Raw genomic sequence first — 17,621 nt, 5'->3', positions numbered from 1 at the left:
CTACTGAATGGCGAAAACATGATTTTGACGTAAAAAAAACATAGTTTGACTCAACGTCATCCAATATTTTGCAAGTTTAATTTAATATAAAAAACCTAATTAAGCTAATATACTAGCTATCATCCGGCGTAATAGAAGTGTACTTTAATTCATAATAAGCTAATATAGGGTAACATTCCAGCTACTGAATGGCGAAAACATGATTTTGACGTAAAAAAAACATAGTTTGACTCAACGTCATCCAATATTTTGCAAGTTTAATTTAATATAAAAAAAATAATTAAGCTAATATACTAGCTATCATCCGGCGTAATAGAAGTGTACTTTAATTCATAATAAGCTAATATAGGGTAACATTCCAGCTACTGAATGGCGAAAACATGATTTTGACGTAAATCAATCAATCAATCAATCAATCAATTTATTAATACTAAAAGAAAAACTATAACAAAAGTAAATCAGTTAATAGGCCCAAGAAGCTTTGCTTGTAATGGGCTACAGAGAACAAGAATAAAACACTTTTATAAAATATATACAAGAAAAAAAAAAAAAAAACATTGGAACAAGACAAGGACATTTAACAGATAGAAGATTTAGAAAGAGATTTAACATATAGCTGAAAATGATTTTAAAAGAAGAGAAGTGACATACAAATTGGGATAGAATTAAAAAGAGAGACAAAAATTATTCTGGAAAGACCCGACGAAATAATGCCTTTGCAGAAAGAAAAAGAGGGACATCCGAAGGGATGGAGTTCCATAATAGAATTGACTGATATACAGGAGACCTCTGAGCTGCTGTAGAGGATCGTTTTGGTAAAATAAATCGTCGAGAAGAATTACGCAAAGAAGAAAAGTACCTACCTGAGCCTGTCCTTGAGAAAAACTGCTGCAGGGTCGGTGGAAGAGTACCTAGAAAAGCAGAATGCGCTAAATAAAGAGTACTTTTACCTATAATATGATCCAGTGGAGCTATTCCAGTATCATTATAAAGATCAGAGGAAGGGTAAAGCCGAGGGAGAAGAAAAGTAGCCTTCACTGCCCTATGTTGGGCTCTTTGAAGTGAGCAGAGAAGAGATTTTTTAGTATTGCCCCAGACAGAGCAACAATAAGAAAGGTAAGGATGAATAAAAGCATAATAAAGAGAAACCATAATATCAGGAGGAAGAAATGAATTAATCCGGTGCAACATTGAAGACTGGCGGAGGATTAAGGAACGGGTGTGAGTTATATGCGGTTTAAAAGAAAGAAAACAGTCATGATACACACCAAGAAATTTCACCATAGTAGCTTGTGGTATAATATCATTCCCAAAAGTCAGGGTGATTGGCTCCTGTACGTCTCTCATACGGTAAGGGGTCCTAAAGTTGACAATGGCACTCTTTCGGCTGTTAAGAGCCATACCATTTGACCAGCACCAATCCTTTACTTTATCAAGAAGACCTTGAGCTATAGAAGTGGCTGATGGCAGGTCCACCGCAGCAATGAAAAAGTTACTGTCATCAGCAAAAAGAACAGGGTGAACATGGGGATGAAGACCATCAACAAGATCATTAATGTAGATTAGAAACAAAAGTGGTCCAAGCACAGAGCCTTGTGGGACACCTTTCAATACAGGCAAAGTAGTGGAAGAAGTACGGTTCACCAAAACATACTGAGATCTATCTGAGAGGTAGGACCTAAACCATTCTAGTGGGACTCCATGCACACCAAATAAGGATAGTTTAGACAGAAGAACATTGTGGTCAACCATATCAAAGGCCTTTGAAAAGTCAAGAAATAGACCCAAAACACACAAGCCCTTGTCCAGATTAACACGCACAAACTCTGTAGCATCAGTAAGTGCATGTAAGGTAGAGAATGAGGGACGAAAACCATATTGATGGTTAGTGATGAGAGAATTTCCATCAGTCAAATTAGTACTAAATACAAATGAAGAGAGTCGACGATACACTACTTTTTCAACAACCTTTGAGATGACGGGAAGAAGAGAATTTAGGTCTGTAGTTTGAAATTAGAGACGAATCACCTTTTTTGTGCAAAGGTATAACAGTACCAACTTTAAATGAATGAGGGAAAATACCAGAAGAAAGAGAGAGGTTAGTTATGTGTGAAATCGGATGAGAAACAAACTGACTAATTTTTTTAAGGACATTATTACTCAAACCAAAACTATCAACTGAACGACTGCTAGGAAGTTCAAAAGTTTTTCGTAAAAAAAACATAGTTTGACTCAACGACATCCAATATTTTGCAAGTTTAATTTAATATAAAAAACCTAATTAAGCTAATATACTAGCTATCATCCGGCGTAATAGAAGTGTACTTTAATTCATAGTAAGCTAATATAGGGTAACATTCCAGCTACTGAATGGCGAAAACATGATTTTGACTTAAAAAAAAATAGTTTTGACTCAACGTTATCCAGAATTAAGTAAGTTTAATTTGATATAAATAAAAGCTAATTAAAGATATATACTAGCTATGGTCCCGTGAAACAGAAGTATACTTTAATTCATAATCTATATATATAAAAATAAGTTGTTTGTTTGTGTGTTGACTGACGTCATGTTTGTGTGTCGACTGACGTCATGTTTGTCAACTGACGTCATTATAAGGATTGAGCATTATGCTGTCATGAAGTTGTTTGTCGACTGACGTCATGTTTGTCGACTGACGAAATTAAAGACACCCCAACTAGGTGTTGGGGTGGCGCGAAGCGTCACCCCAACAGCTAGTAAGCTAATATAGGGTAATATTCCAGCTACTGAATGACGAAAATATGATTTTGACTTTAAAAAAATAGTTTGACTCAACGTCATCCAAAATTAAGTAAGTTTAATTTAATATAAAAAAAGCTAATTTAGGATATATACTAGCTATCATCCGGTGAAACAGAAGTATACTTTAATTCATAATAAGTTAATATAGGGTAATATTCCAGCTACTGAATGACAAAAACATGATTTTGACTTTTAAAAAAAATAGTTTGATTCAACGTCATCCAAAATTAAGCAAGTTTAATTTAATATAAAAAAAGCCTAATTAAGCTAATATAATAGCTATCATCCGGCGTAATAGAAGTGTACTTTAATTCATAATAAGCTAATATAGGGTAACATTCCAGCTACTGAATGGCGAAAACATGATTTTGACTTAAAAAAAAATAGTTTGACTCAACGTTATCCAAAATTAAGGAAGTTTAATTTGATATAAAAAAAGCTAATTAAGGATATATACTAGCTATCGTCCGGTGAAACAGAAGTATACTTTAATTCATAATCTATATATATAAAAATAAGTTGTTTGTTTGTGTGTTGACTGACGTCATGTTTGTGTGTCGACTGACGTCATGTATTTCGACTGACGTCATTATAAGGATTGAGCATTATGCCGTCATGATGTTGTTTGTCGACTGACGTCATGTTTGTCGACTGACGAAATTACAGACACCCCAACTAGGTGTTGGGGTGGCGCGAAGCGTCACCCCAACAGCTAGTAAGCTAATATAGGGTAATACTCCAGCTACTGAATGACGAAAACATGATTTTGACTTTAAAAAAATAGTTTGACTCAACGTCATCCAAAATTAAGTAAGTTTAATTTAATATAAAAAAAAGCTAATGAAGGATATATACTAGCTATCGTCCGGTGAAAAAGAAGTATACTTTAATTCATAATAAGTTAATATAGTGTAATATTCCAGCTACTGAATGACAAAAACATGATTTTGAATTTAAAAAAAAATAGTTTGACTAAACGTCATCCAAAATTAAGTAAGTTTAATTTAATATAAAAAAAGCTAATTAAGGATATATACTAGCTATCATCCGGTGAAACAGAAGTATACTTTAATTCATAATAAGCTAATATAGGGTAATATTCCAGCTACTGAATGGCGAAAACATGATTTTGACTTTAAAAAAACGTTTGACTCAACGTCATCCAAAATTTAGCAAGTTTAATTTAACATATAAAAAAAAATCTAATTAAGGTAATATACTAGCTATCTTCCGGTGAAACAGAAGTATACTTTAATTCATAATACGCTAATATAGGGTAATATTCCAGCTACTGAATGGCGAAAACATGATTTTGACTCAACGTCATCCAAAATTAAGCGAGTTTAATTTAATATAAAAAAACCTAATTAAGGTAATATACTAGCTATCGTCTGGTGAAATAGAAGTATACTTTAATTCATAATAAGCTTATATAGGGTAATATCCCGCTATTAAGTAAGTTTAATTTAATATAAATAAACATAATTAAGGTAATATACTAGCTATCATCCGGTGAAATAGAAGTGTACTTTAATTCATAGTAAGCTAATAAAGGGTTACATTCCAGGTGCTGAATGACGAAAACATGATTTTAACTTAAAAAAAAATAGTTTGACTCAACGTCATCCAAAATTAAGCAACTTTAAATAATATAAAAAGACCTACTTAAGGTAACATACTAGCTATCATCCGGTAAAATAGAAGTGTACTTTAATTCATAGTAAGCTAATACAGGGTTACATTCCAGCTGCTGAATGGCGAAAACATGATTTTGACTTAAAAAAAAAATAGTTTGACTCAACGTCATCCAAAGTTAAGCAAGTTTAATTTAATATAAAAAGACCTAATTAAGGTAATATACTAGCTATCGTCCGGTGAAACAAAAGTATACTTTAATTCATAATAAGCTAATATAGGGTAATATTCCAGCTACTGAATGGCCAAAATATGATTTTGACGTAAAAAAAAACATAGTTTGACTCAACGTCATCCAATCCAATATTTTGCACGTTTAATTTAATATAAAAAACCTAATTAAAGTAATATACTAGCTATCGTCCAGTGATACATAAGTATACTTTAATTCATAATAAGCTAATATAAGGTAATATTCCAGGTACCGGATGGCAAAAACATGATTTTGACTTTAAAAAAAAAAACACAGTTTGACTCAACGTCATTCAAAATTTAGCAAGTATAGTTTAATGTAAAAATCTAATTAAGGTAAATTTTTTTATTTAATTTCTGAACGTTTTTGAATTAATGTATGTTTTGGTTTTGGCTCTCCCCACATGAATAATTAAAACGTAATTTGCATATTAATTTATTTCTTTTGGCTAAATGGCTTCCTAATAGTTTTGATCGGACGATTTTGGAAAAAAAAGAGCGGGGAGTAGACCTAGTTACCCTCCAATTTTTGGGTTATTTAAAAAAGCAACTAGAACTTTTAATTTTTTACGAACGTTTTTATTAGTAATAAAAATATACGTAACTTACGAATTAACTTACGTAACGAACTTCTATATTCGTATGTTTTTATTATGTATATGAGGGGTTCATCCCCTCGTCAATACCTCGCTCTTTACACTAAAGCTTAAATTTTGTCCCAATTCCTTAAGAATGACCGCTGAATCACAAAGGCCGTAGAATAAATAGTTGAAATTAATAAAATTACTTTAGCGTAAAGAGCGAGGTATTAGGAGGAGGTGAACTCCTCATATGCATAATAATTTATGTTCATTTTAAGTTTTAATGCTGCTCCTTACTTTCAGTGGAAAAAACTTTTTCATATTCATTTTTCATTGTCCTGAAAAAAAATGTTAAAAATACTGCGCCCCCTTTATGGAAAGTTCCCCCCGCGTAACCCCGTCCCCTCAATCCCTCTCCCCAACCAAAAAAATCCCCCTGAAAGCGTGTGTACACTCCCCAATAACCATTACTATATGGATACACTGGTCAAAGTTTGTAACTTGTAGCCCCTCCCACGGGGACTGTGGGGGAGTAAATTATTCCCAAAGACATAGGTATTATAGTTTTCGACTGTGTGGAACAAAATGGCTATCTCGGAATTTTGATCCGGTGACTTTGGGAAAAAGATGAGTGTGGGAGGGGGCCTAGGTGCCCACCAATTTTTTGGTCACTTAAAAAGGGCACTAGAACTTTTAATTTCCGTTAGAATGAGCCCTCTCACGACATTCTAGGACAACTGGGTCGATACGATTACCCCTGGAAAAAAAAACAAAACAAATAAACACGCACCCGTGATCTGTCTTGTGGCAAAAAATACAAAATTCCACATTTTTGTAGATAGAAACTTGAAACTTGTACAGTAGGGTTCTCTGATACGCTGAATCTGATGGTGTGATTTTCGTTAAGATTCTATGATTTTAAGGGGTGTTTCCCCCTATTTTCTAAAATAAGGCAAATTTTCTCAGGCTTGTAACTTTTGATGGGTAAGTCTAAACTTTATGATATATATATATATATATATATATATATATATATATATATATATATATATATATATATATATATATATATATATATATATATATATATATATATTTAAAATCAGCATTAAAGTGTGATTCTTTTGATTTAGCTATTGTTATTAAAATTCCGTTTTTTAGAGTTTCGGTTACTATTGGGCCGGGTCGCTCCTTACTACAGTTCGTTACCACGAACTGTTTGAAAAGCATTTTCAATGAAAATTCAACAAATATATTTTAATGTATGATATGCTAATAAAAGGTAATATTCCAGCTACCGGTTGATGAAAACATGGTTTTGTTTAACAAAATAGTTAGACTTACTTTCAGTTAAAATTCGACAAGTTTATCATTCGCTAATATTCCAGCTTCTGGCCGGCAAAAAGTATGATTTTGACTTCCAAATAAACGTATTTAGACTTAATGATAATTAAAATTCAACTAGTGCTGAATGCTGATTAACATATAATAAGTTAATACTAGATCAAATACCAGTTAACAGCAGGCGAAAACATGATTTTTCTAGTTAAACTTAATTTCAATTTAAATTTAGCAGCTATATTTTATTTTACAACAAGCTAATATAATAAGCCAGTGGAAAGAAATTGGGATAATATGGATATGGTTCTTCCGCAGAGAGCAAATAGGGATCACCTCTGCAGAAATAATAATTGGGGAAGGAACTTTTCGGAATTTTTTGTAATGATACGTTGGTAATTTTGAATGGGAGAACAGGAATGGATAAGGGTAAGGGAGAATTTACTTGTTATTGTGGGTGGTCTCCAAATGTGATTGATTTTAATTTTTGTGAATTTGTCTCTTTGGCCTTCATGTGTTGATTTTGAGATTATGGTGCTGGTGGGGTCTGATCATATGCCAATCAAAGCCAAGATAGAATTAGATTTAGAGAAAAAATAGGTGGAGACAAAAATAAAAAGGAAGTAGGATAATGGGTAAGAGTAGGGCAGTAGAAAATAGGGAAGAAGAAGAGTATTGATATGAAGAATCCGCTTTATGTCTCTCCTAAGGTGGAAAAGTCATTTCAGGAGAAAATAATGGAAGAAAATGAGCAAGAAAGTTTGGAGAGAAGCCTGAGATTAGCGGAAGATGGGGAAGTTGAAGGTTCTTTAGGCCAATTGAGTCAAGTAGTATATTCAGTAGGGGAGAGGGTTGCAACTGGGAGAGAGAGGTCTGGGGAGAGTTTCTTTGACAGTGAGTGTCGAGCTAGGAGAAACATATTGAGTAGTTCAACTATCTTAGTAAAAGAGTATAGAGGGAAGGAAGAGTTTGATAAGTATTATGATGAATATAAGATGGAGAGGAGAGAGTATAAAAGGTTTATAAATGGGAAAAAGAAGTGATTTAAATATGAGAGGGGTATAAAATTTAGAGAAACATTTAGAGGTAGAAGCTGTAGGAATAAAGAAAGGAGGATTCCACCAGCTGAAAGTTGGCCTGATTATTTAGAGGAAACGGAGAGGCAAGGGAATAGTGGATTAGATGAAAATGTAGATCTTATGAACATGGTAGGATTAGAAAGCCAGCGGTCAGATAGACCTTTTACAGATAGAAATCAAGAGCTTTTTTAGTCTGTAACGAAAGATGAGGTATAGAAATCCCTACAAGAGCTTTGTAACCCAAGATGAGGTATAGAAATCCCTAAAAATTATGAAAGATGAAATACCCGATTATCTTGAACAGATGAAATATCCGAAATAATTTGGAAGTGGACACGGGTTTGGGCAATACCAATGATAACGATTATTTTTCGAAGTTGATAGAGGTTCCCCAATGGACAGTGGGTTACGTCAACAGTGTTACCTCTTTTAAAAAAACGAAATCCAGAAGAACATGAGAATTATAGGCTTATAACATTAGGGAACACATTAAGTAAGCTTTCCTCTAAGATTTTGTGTAGAAGGCTAGATAAAATCTTCAAAAACTCCTAGACTTGGCTTCAGAGTATTTTAAGGAAAAGCGGTTACCTTTGAATATAGATAAGTCGGTAGTTATGATGTTTAGGACTAGCGGGAAGATAGGGGGCTGATATAGAGGGGAATAATTAAAAATAGTGGAAAAATTTGATTATTTAGGAACTAAGTTAATGGAAAATGGAAGAGGCATATAGAGGAAGTGGTAATTAAAGGGAACAGGCTAATGGGAATGTTCCTTAAGAGTAGTATTAAAGAATTAGGCCTAAATGATATTAAGCTGCATTAGAGAATTTTTGAGACAAGGTTGATTTCAGTGGTACATCATGGATCAGAATTTTGGAAGTGTGAGAATGGAATGGGGTTAGAAAGGATTCAGCTTAGGTACTTTAAGAGACTGTTATGTTTAAATAATAGATTTTACAGGAAGGGTGTACAAAAGCACAGGATGGCTGACCCTCATCCCCCCATTGCGCTTCCTGGCTGAAGGGCTTTGAGACGGAGATCAGCACCGCCGGTTCGGACCTTAAGGGTCAAGTGCCACATCCTTTACCTTTACCTACCTTTTTTTAAATGATAGGTTTAATAGTCTAGTAGTAAGAGGATATTTAGGTATAGATACACTTAGGAATAAGAGACTAGTAAAAATGGTTATGTCTTGGGAAAGGTTAACATCATTGCCTAAGGACAGATTAGTTAAAGTAGCATACAGATTAAGGGTAAATGATAATAGGAAAGATTCGAGGCCAAATCAAATAAGGAACATATTGAATAGTTGTGGGATGCCAGGAATTTGGAATCATTGAGTAGGCATAGGAGGAGAAATAGGATATGTGGCAAAAGAGGTAAAGATTGTACTGCAAGAGTAGGAGATCCAGTTATGGCAGATTGGTCGGACCGCGGCATAATGTCTAGATGTGCACGTGGAGGTCAAGGAGGCATGGGGGGAGGAATATTATTTTAAAGTGGGATTTCAAGTGGAGGATATAATGTGGTTAATTTCAATAAAGGGTAATTGTATGCCTTTCGGTGAAAGAAGGAAGTATTTGCTGAGATTTCGGTCACGGAGGGGTCCGTATTTTTTCCCGATGTGCGGAGAAAATGAGGACTTAGAGCACTTTATGTGCAATTGTAAAGAGTTGAAGGATTTGGGGGTAGGAACTTCTTGGATTGGGGTAAATGGGAAGGATTGGATGGTCAGAAATTTAAAAAGTAAGTGTAAAGTGGATATTGAGAATGTGGGAAGGTATGCGAATATAGCCATGCAACTCAGAGATTTATGGAGGGTGGACGATAGGTGGGACAAGGAAAGAATGTTGAAAGTTATATTTTATATGGTGTGCTTGAAGCATTTTTTTTTTTTTTTTGTAGCCATGATCCATGTAGCTTTAAAGCTTTTTAAATATATTGATCATGTCAGCGACATTTTGTGTAATTATGTTAATTTTATGGTATTAGCTGCCTTATTGTTTTTGTTTTCTTTTTGCAATTGTTGTGCTTTTTCATTGTTATTATTATATACCCTGTTATGTAAGTTAGTATCTTGTATTATTATTTTGTTGTATTTTTGTTTTTTTGTCCATGGCCCAAAGTGGCTTTTGTTTCAATAAATATCTATCTATCTATCTATCGAATAATAATCCTACTACCGGCTGGCAAAAACACGATTTTAACTTTAAATTCGTCTGACTTAGAGTCTGCTAAAATTTAACAAGCATACAGGCCTACCATCGTGCAGTATGTCCAGTTGTAAATTACGGATACTGAAGATTTTAAAAATCTACCACTTGAATATTTACAATATTGCAATCTAATTTTTCAATTAACTCAAAGTAGATGTTGTTAGGTGGGGCTCATGTGCTGGATTTCTATCTCAAACCCAGCTCAGATTCTTTTTTGCACTGTGAGCTAAAAGAGTGCCCAGTTTCAGCCTCACTCCAATAAATCACCAGAACAAATTCAAGTTTAAGAAAATGATCAAGACAATGAACAAGTACATGAGTGGGATGGATTTTGAACAGATTTTCTGGAAATACTGAGCCGAACTTCAAAAAGAAAACACTGAATTCAGTGTCTGGAAGTTAGCTCTTTTAGAGAAGTTGTCTTGGCCTGATAACTAAAGAAAGAAGAAGTTAAGGGTTTAAAAAAGCATATTTTCATCCATATTCATCGCTGTAAATTTCATTTACTTTGATGATGATGATATATTAAGTCCTCCTTCTCACTGGCATGATTGTTTAGTTTGGATAAACACACTGAAATAAAAAGGTTTAATTATAGGAACTTATACCTTGAAATCCACTGTAGAAATTCTATTGTATCTCATTAAATTAATTTCCCATTAGTCCTTATTTTGAAAAGTCTGTCACTTCTTTTGGATCTGATTATTCAGTTTTTCAATAAAGTTGAACGCTGTAAACGAATAAAAAAAAACAAGTTTTTTTAACTGGAAGTAAGGAGCGACATTAAAACTTAAAACGCACAGAAATTACTTCGTATATGAAAGAGGCTGCTACCTCATCAACGCCCCGTTCTTTACGCTAAAGTTTGACTCTTTCTCTCAATTCTTCTTTTTAAAACAGTAAAAAATTTTAGCGTAAAGAGCGGGGCGTTGATGAGGTAGCAGCCTCTTTCATATACGAAGTAATTTCTGTGCGTTTTAAGTTTTAATGTCGCTCCTTACTTCCAGTTAAAAAAACTTGTTTTTTTTTATTTAATTTCTGAACGTTTTTGAATCAATGCATGTTTTGATTTTGGCTCTTTGCAGAGGAACAATCAAAACGAAATTTGCATATATTTTTTTTTTTTGCTAAATAGCTTTCTCGTAATTTTGATCGAAATATTTTGAGAAAAAAAGAGCGGGGGACGAAGCCTAGTTGCCCTCCGATTTTTTGGTTAATTAAACAAGCAACTAGAACTTTTAATTTTTTACGAATATTTTTATTGGTAAAAGATTTACGTAACTTATAAATTAGCTTACGTAAAGAACTTTTGTATTCTCATGTGTTTATTACATACATGAGGGGATTCGCCCCATCGTCAGTACCTCGCTCTTTACACTAAAGCTTAAATTTTATCCCAGTTCATTAAGAATGACCCCTGAATCACAAAAGCCGTAGAATAAATAGTTGAAATTACTAAAAATACTTTAGCGTAAAGAGCGAGGTATTAGAAGGAGGTGAGCCCCTCATATGGGTAATAATTTCTGTTTGTTTTAAGTTTTATTGCTGTTCCTTACTTCCAGCTGAAAAAGCTTTTTCACATTTATTTCTTAATTGTTTTTTTTTTTTAATAATGCTAGTAAATCCTGCTCTCCCTTCATGGAAATTTTCTTCTCCCATGACAAATTCTCGATGGAAAGTTCCCCCAGCATATCCCTCTCTTCTCAATCCCTCCCCCCAACCAAAAAAAAATCCTCCTAAAAACGCCTGTATACTTCCCAATAACCATTACTATATGTAAGCACAGGTCAAAGTTTGTAACTTGTTGCCCCTCCCACGGGGACTGTGGGGGAGTAATTCGTCCCCAAAGACATAGTTATAAGGTTTTTCGACTACACTGAATAAAATGGCTATCTCAGAATTTTGATCCGTTGACTTTGGGAAAATAATTAGCGTGGGAGGGGGCCTAGGTGCCCTCCATTTTTTTGGTCACTTAAAAAGGGCACTAGAACTTTTCATTTCCGTTAGAATGAGCCCTCTTGCAACACTCTAGGACAACTGGGTCGATACGATCACCCCTGGGGAAAAAAAAAAAACACAAATAAACATGCATCCGTGATCTGCCTTGTGGCAAAAAATGCAAAATTCCACATTTTTGTAGATAGGAGCTCGAAACTTCTACAGTAGGGTTCTCTGATACGCTGAATCTGATGGTGTGATTTTCGTTAAGATTCCATGACTTTTAGGGGGTGTTTCCCCCTATTTTCTAAAATAACGCAAATTTTCTCAGGCTCGTAACTTTTGATGGGTAAGACTAAACTTGATGAAACTTATATATTTAAAACCAGCATTAAGATGCGATTCTTTTGATGCAGCTATTGGTATCAAAATTCCATTTTTTAGAGTTTTGGTTACTATTGAGCCGGGTCGCTCCTTACTACAGTTCGTTACCACGAACTGTTTGATCTACTGTCACCCTAAAAAACAATACAACAAATGTGTAGATTTACTAAGAGACGCTAAAAAAGATTTCGTATTCCAGTGTTAGTAAAGACCGCCAATAAGATTGTCGATAAAAAGGTAGCTTGCTGGTCACAGATACTTTGTCTTGGTATGTTTATGATATCTTCCTTCTTTTTAAAGTATGTTATTCATGCTCAACACCGAAACTCATGCATGTATCAACATATTTTTCACAAAATTCTCCTTTGGGGTTGGTTCTTATGGCTGGAATTTTTCATTGTCCTATTTATGAAGAATAGGTTGCTCGCCAGGCTACTCTGCCTTTCTCGTCAGGCTCCTCACCGTTTATTGTAAAGTATTACCCTTTCTTTTGAAGGCAGTCAAGTTTCTAAAATAAGGATTAAAAACTAATATCATTGCTAACAGCATAGCGTATGGCTACTTAATTTAGAAAATAGAAAATTAATGATTAGTTTTCAGGAGAATAAAATTGAAGCTGAGAATTTTCTGTAAGTTATAATTAATCAATATTCATTATTTTCAAGAATCGTTTTCAGTCAAAATACAGTCTGCACAAACTACCCTTGATTAGCTTGAAACGGTAGGTGAAGTAGAATAGCTTACTTTAAGGTGGTAGGCTTACTGGGGAAAGAATTCTGCTTTCTTTGCCCTTTACGTCACATGTATTGTCTCAAATGTGTATGCTTTCTTCTAGGGAGAACGAACTGCTGAAAGCTCAACTGAAGAAGTATGTCAGTGCCGTTCAAATGCTTCGACGAGACGGTGAACAGGCTCAGGATACTCTTGAAAGATTAAAGGAACTTAATAAAATCCAGTTGCAACAAACTGAACAGGAAAGTTACGAAGAAAAATTAGTTCAGGTGCTTAACAACTTTGATAGTCATATATAGCCTGGAGGAATTTTAATGCATATGATCTGCCAATTGCAGGTTTTTAGCCTTTGTTCTTGCTTGATTCCTGTTTGTAAATGTCGTAATTGGACTTTTACACATTTAAAGAGGGGAATATATAGTAATATGTAAGCTATAGTAATAGGATACAGAGTCAATGTCAAAACTGTATATGTCAGTGCTGCTCAATTTCTATGACCAGGAGATGAACAGGCACAAGAAGCTCTTGAAAGGTTAAAAAAAAGAATAAATCCACCTGAAACAAACTGAAGAGGAAATGTGTAAATAAAAACAGTTTAGGTGCATAATGACTTTGATGGTCATATATAATCTGGAGGAATTTTAGTCCTTGATGGATGTGTCTGTGACATGTTCTTGTCCCTCTTTTTTCTTTTTTCTTGTGGCGCAATTTGCTATCCACAAATTTAAATTAGGGGAATGTCAACCATAGTCCTTATTGAAGAGGTAATGTCAAGACCGTATCTGTCAGTGTCTGCCCAATTTCTTTGATCAGGAGATGAACAGGTACAGGAAGCTCTTGAAAGGTCAAAAAAAAGTATAAATCCAGCTGAAACAAACTGAATAGGAAACGTGTAAAGAAAAACAGTTTAGGTACATAATGACTTTGATGGTCATGTATAGTCTGGAGGAATTTTAGTCCTTGATGGATGTGTCTGTGACATGTTCTTGTCCCTCTTTTTTCTTGTATCGCAATCAGCTATCGACAAATTTAAATTAGGGGAAGGTCAACCATAGTCCTTAATAAAGAGTGAATGTCGGGACTATATCTATCAGTGTATGCTTAAATTCTTCGACCTGGAGATTAACAGGTTTAATATGCCCTTGAACGGTTAAAAGAAGTGAATAAATCTGGATGCAACAAACTAAACTGGCAAGCAATGAAATAACTTTGCACTCGTCAATTTTAACACACAGGATTTATTAGCAACCCTGTACGAGTGCTGCTTAGCAATAACTCTTCCTTTTTTTTACTAATGTTTATTTCGAAATAAAATGTTTATTTCACAAAATTTCAATCACAAGCCCCGAAGGGCCAAATTTGAATTCAGGGGTAAAAAATATCAAACAGGAAAAACAAACATTAGACGAAATAGGTAAAAAAAAGAACAGGTGAAACAGGTTAAAATACGTTAAGAAACACAGATTTTATATTTAAACGGATCAAAAAACATAAGAAAAAGAGGAAAATCAGCGAATATACCTATTCAAAACATAGGCAACAGTGTGTTTTATTCATTTATTTCAGTCAAAAATGAGGATTATATACAATAAGTAATAAGCAATAAGTTTTCAAAAACATTCCAATAGGTCAAACAAAGTAATGATCTGCAGAAAAAACAACAACCTGGTAGAACTAGAAAAATATCTGAATATAAAATATCCAATAAAAATAACAAAAAATAAATAAAACCTTAAGCATATATTAAAGTCTGGAAAAATATGAGAATGTAATGGCTGGAGAGAATATATACACATTCACTGTAAATGTTACCCATTTTATTCTTAGCTGCTGTCTTGGTTTTAGGGTGCTAAGTGCTGCTGTGATCTGTTAGTAGTAGTTTCAGTGACTATTAGCAGAAGTTGCTCAACAGTTCATGACAGCAAATAATAATAAAAAATAATTCGTGTCTTAATAGTCGGTTTTATCAGTACAGCCTAATCTACTCATTAGTTATTTATACATCCCTTTTTAATTTCTTAGGTTTTAGTTTGTTCTGTGTACAAATTTAAGCATTTTCTTTTATGAGAATGGAAGTAAAAATACCCCCCTCCCCTTTCTCCCCTGACACAAAAACTCTCATGCTTTACTGCAAACAGTATGTAAATGAATGAAAATTATTAGATAAATGAATTATTATTATTTTAGCATTTCAAAAATAATTTAATCAGCGGTGTCAACTAGGGGGCAGGGGTGGGGCATGTGTCTATGTTCAGACTTCTTCGGTGGTGTTCAAGCAAATGCAAAGCTGAGTGAAAATTTGTAATATTTAAATAACGCCAGAAAAGAAGAGAATGATGAAGAATATGAAGAAAAGAGAATCAAAATGAAATTAAAGTGAATTAGAGAGATCAATTAATTCACAAAATGAATCAAAAAGAGAACCTAAAATATCCACCACGATAGTTACCACTTAATCGTGATATTGATCCAAATGCCTTTCTAATATTTTCTCGAGTATGTAAAGTTAGCAATGACTTCGAATCTTGAGCTGAAGCTCGATGAAATAAGGATTGCTGTTGAAGAGGGAATACATTTTCTCGAAAATTTGTTATACTAGATATCTAGGGCTGATGAAGTTATTGAGGTTGCACTAAGGTTCGAGGAAAACTTGAGCGGATAAACCTCTCCTTGTGTCAGTCTACAATTGATAGAAACTGGGTTAGAGAGCAAACCAGAAGAAGATACAAAAATGTTCATCCAAAGTCCCGTAAGAACTCTTAAGATCTTCGTTTATCGAAATTGGGTTCTAAAACATAAAAATTTGGGGAGTTTGATCGGCCCTCTAGCAAAGAGTATGGGAAACGTGTAAATTTTTGGAAACTTTCTCCAACATTTATTTTCCAAAATGAATAAAAATTGGAGTTATCTAAACATCCACTTTTATGTGGTATGTAGGACATATTAATAGACAATACGTTTTTCAGTTATGTGGGCTTGGTGTGATTCTGCCTCCTTATTTATCCTGACTAGCTGAAAATACTAAATCTAATGATTTTTCCGCTAGCGTAATGGATTGCTAACCAAAGACAGTAGACATAATAGTAATAAAAAAAAATGAAAATATGGAGGATTAGCTAAGTTTTCTAAGTTTTAATTTTGTTTTATCTAACTTTTAGAATGTCCAATCAAAAAAAAAATGATGTCTTTATAAAATAAACAACAACAAAAATATTGGAAAGCAACATAACAATAATACAAAGAATAATATAAACAGCATAAGACAGATAACAAAACATAAATAAAGATAAAGTAAGGGAATGCGATACATACAGAGCTGTTCAACTACTATAATCTACCCTCACATGATAATTCTTCGTCTTCACAATCGAAGATATAAAAATACGTATGCAAAATATAACTGAGGGGAAACCATCTAAACCAGGAAGATAAAAACCTGAAAAAAAAGACAGCGTTCACCATATCAGTGTTTATATCAAGTCTAAACTAAATAAAACTAAAATCAACTACATAAAAAACCTTTGAAAATAGCGTAAAAGCAACATGCAAAATAATACAACCAGCTTAAGAAGAATATAAGTACAAAATAAAAACAATTTAAGGGAACACGTACAGTGTTATTCAACTATTATAATCCTACGCACATGATATTTCTGCATCGTCAGAAGTGGGGATGGATTCACAAAATATAATAGAACGAAAACCATCCAATAAGCAAGGAAAAACTTGAAAAAATGACACCATTGATAGTACTTACAAACTTTTTAGGTTGCCGAAATGCACGCTGAACTGATGGAATTTAATACCCGCTTGCAACGCTGCATACAGCAAAAGGATGCACTGATTCGTCGATTGCAAGATGAGCTAATTGAATTGCGAGGTCCTCTACCGGTAGATAATGGGTTAAATCTTGAAGAGGACGGATTTAGTATCATTAGCGAAGATGATGGAACGGGTACTGGAAATTCCAGGTCTTTAATTAATATATGGATCCCATCTGCATTTCTTGCCAAAACTTCCAGAAGCGAGCACCATGTTTATCAGGTAATTCAACTAAACGGATCTACGTTTTCAAAAAATCAATCAAGGAACCCCACTCTTCAAACTTGAGGGATGGGGTCATATGCAAAAGAGGGAATATCTTGGCACTTTGCATAATTTCTAGGTATTGCTCCGCATACGCCTAAAGATTAATGACTTAATTTAGACTACATCCTTACTTATAACTGTTCCATTTAAAACAGGTCAAAACTTTGTATGCTTCTGATAATGAAGAAGATAAAGAAATTTCTAATGGTATACTGCAAACAAGTTTAACAAAAAACCTGTATCTGATTTTATTTACTCTGACCTAGGTTATATATAAGATTTTTAAATAAGAAGATCGTTGTATTGTTTTAGGGTCTTATATCAGGAGTTAATTCATATACAATATCACATAACCTTTATTTGCTACCTAAATTATCATATTGGTCTTGTTTAAATGTAAGATTTCTTCCGTTTTCTTTTTTTGAGGGGGGGGGGGTGTTTGTGTGTTTTCTTCTCATGTCTTAGTGCGTGTCTTGATTTATTAAAGCTTGTTTTATTTTTCCTTTTTCCTTCATTTTCCTAAAAGCTTGCGGATGTGAAGCCGATGTATTTTATTATTATTATTATATTATTATTATTTGTCCAAAAGGGTTAT

General features: G+C 33.8%; 1 protein-coding gene across 2 annotated transcripts in view; it reads left to right on the top strand.

The window, feature by feature from the left end:
• LOC136026278 (sorting nexin-29-like) overlaps positions 1-17,621 on the top strand; it is an 80,081-nt gene that overhangs the window by 45,198 nt on the left and 17,262 nt on the right. For both annotated transcript variants that reach the window (XM_065702667.1, XM_065702668.1), the window contains exons 9-10: positions 13,041-13,206; positions 16,706-16,981. In XM_065702667.1, coding sequence (XP_065558739.1) covers positions 13,041-13,206; positions 16,706-16,981 — 442 coding nt within the window. The remainder of the gene's footprint in view (positions 1-13,040; positions 13,207-16,705; positions 16,982-17,621) is intronic.

Source organism: Artemia franciscana, chromosome 4 (genome assembly GCF_032884065.1).
Source record: "Artemia franciscana chromosome 4, ASM3288406v1, whole genome shotgun sequence".
NCBI lineage: Eukaryota > Metazoa > Arthropoda > Branchiopoda > Anostraca > Artemiidae > Artemia > Artemia franciscana.
The sequence above is the reverse complement of the archived record's forward strand: the minus strand, read 5'-3'. Positions and strand labels throughout refer to the sequence as shown.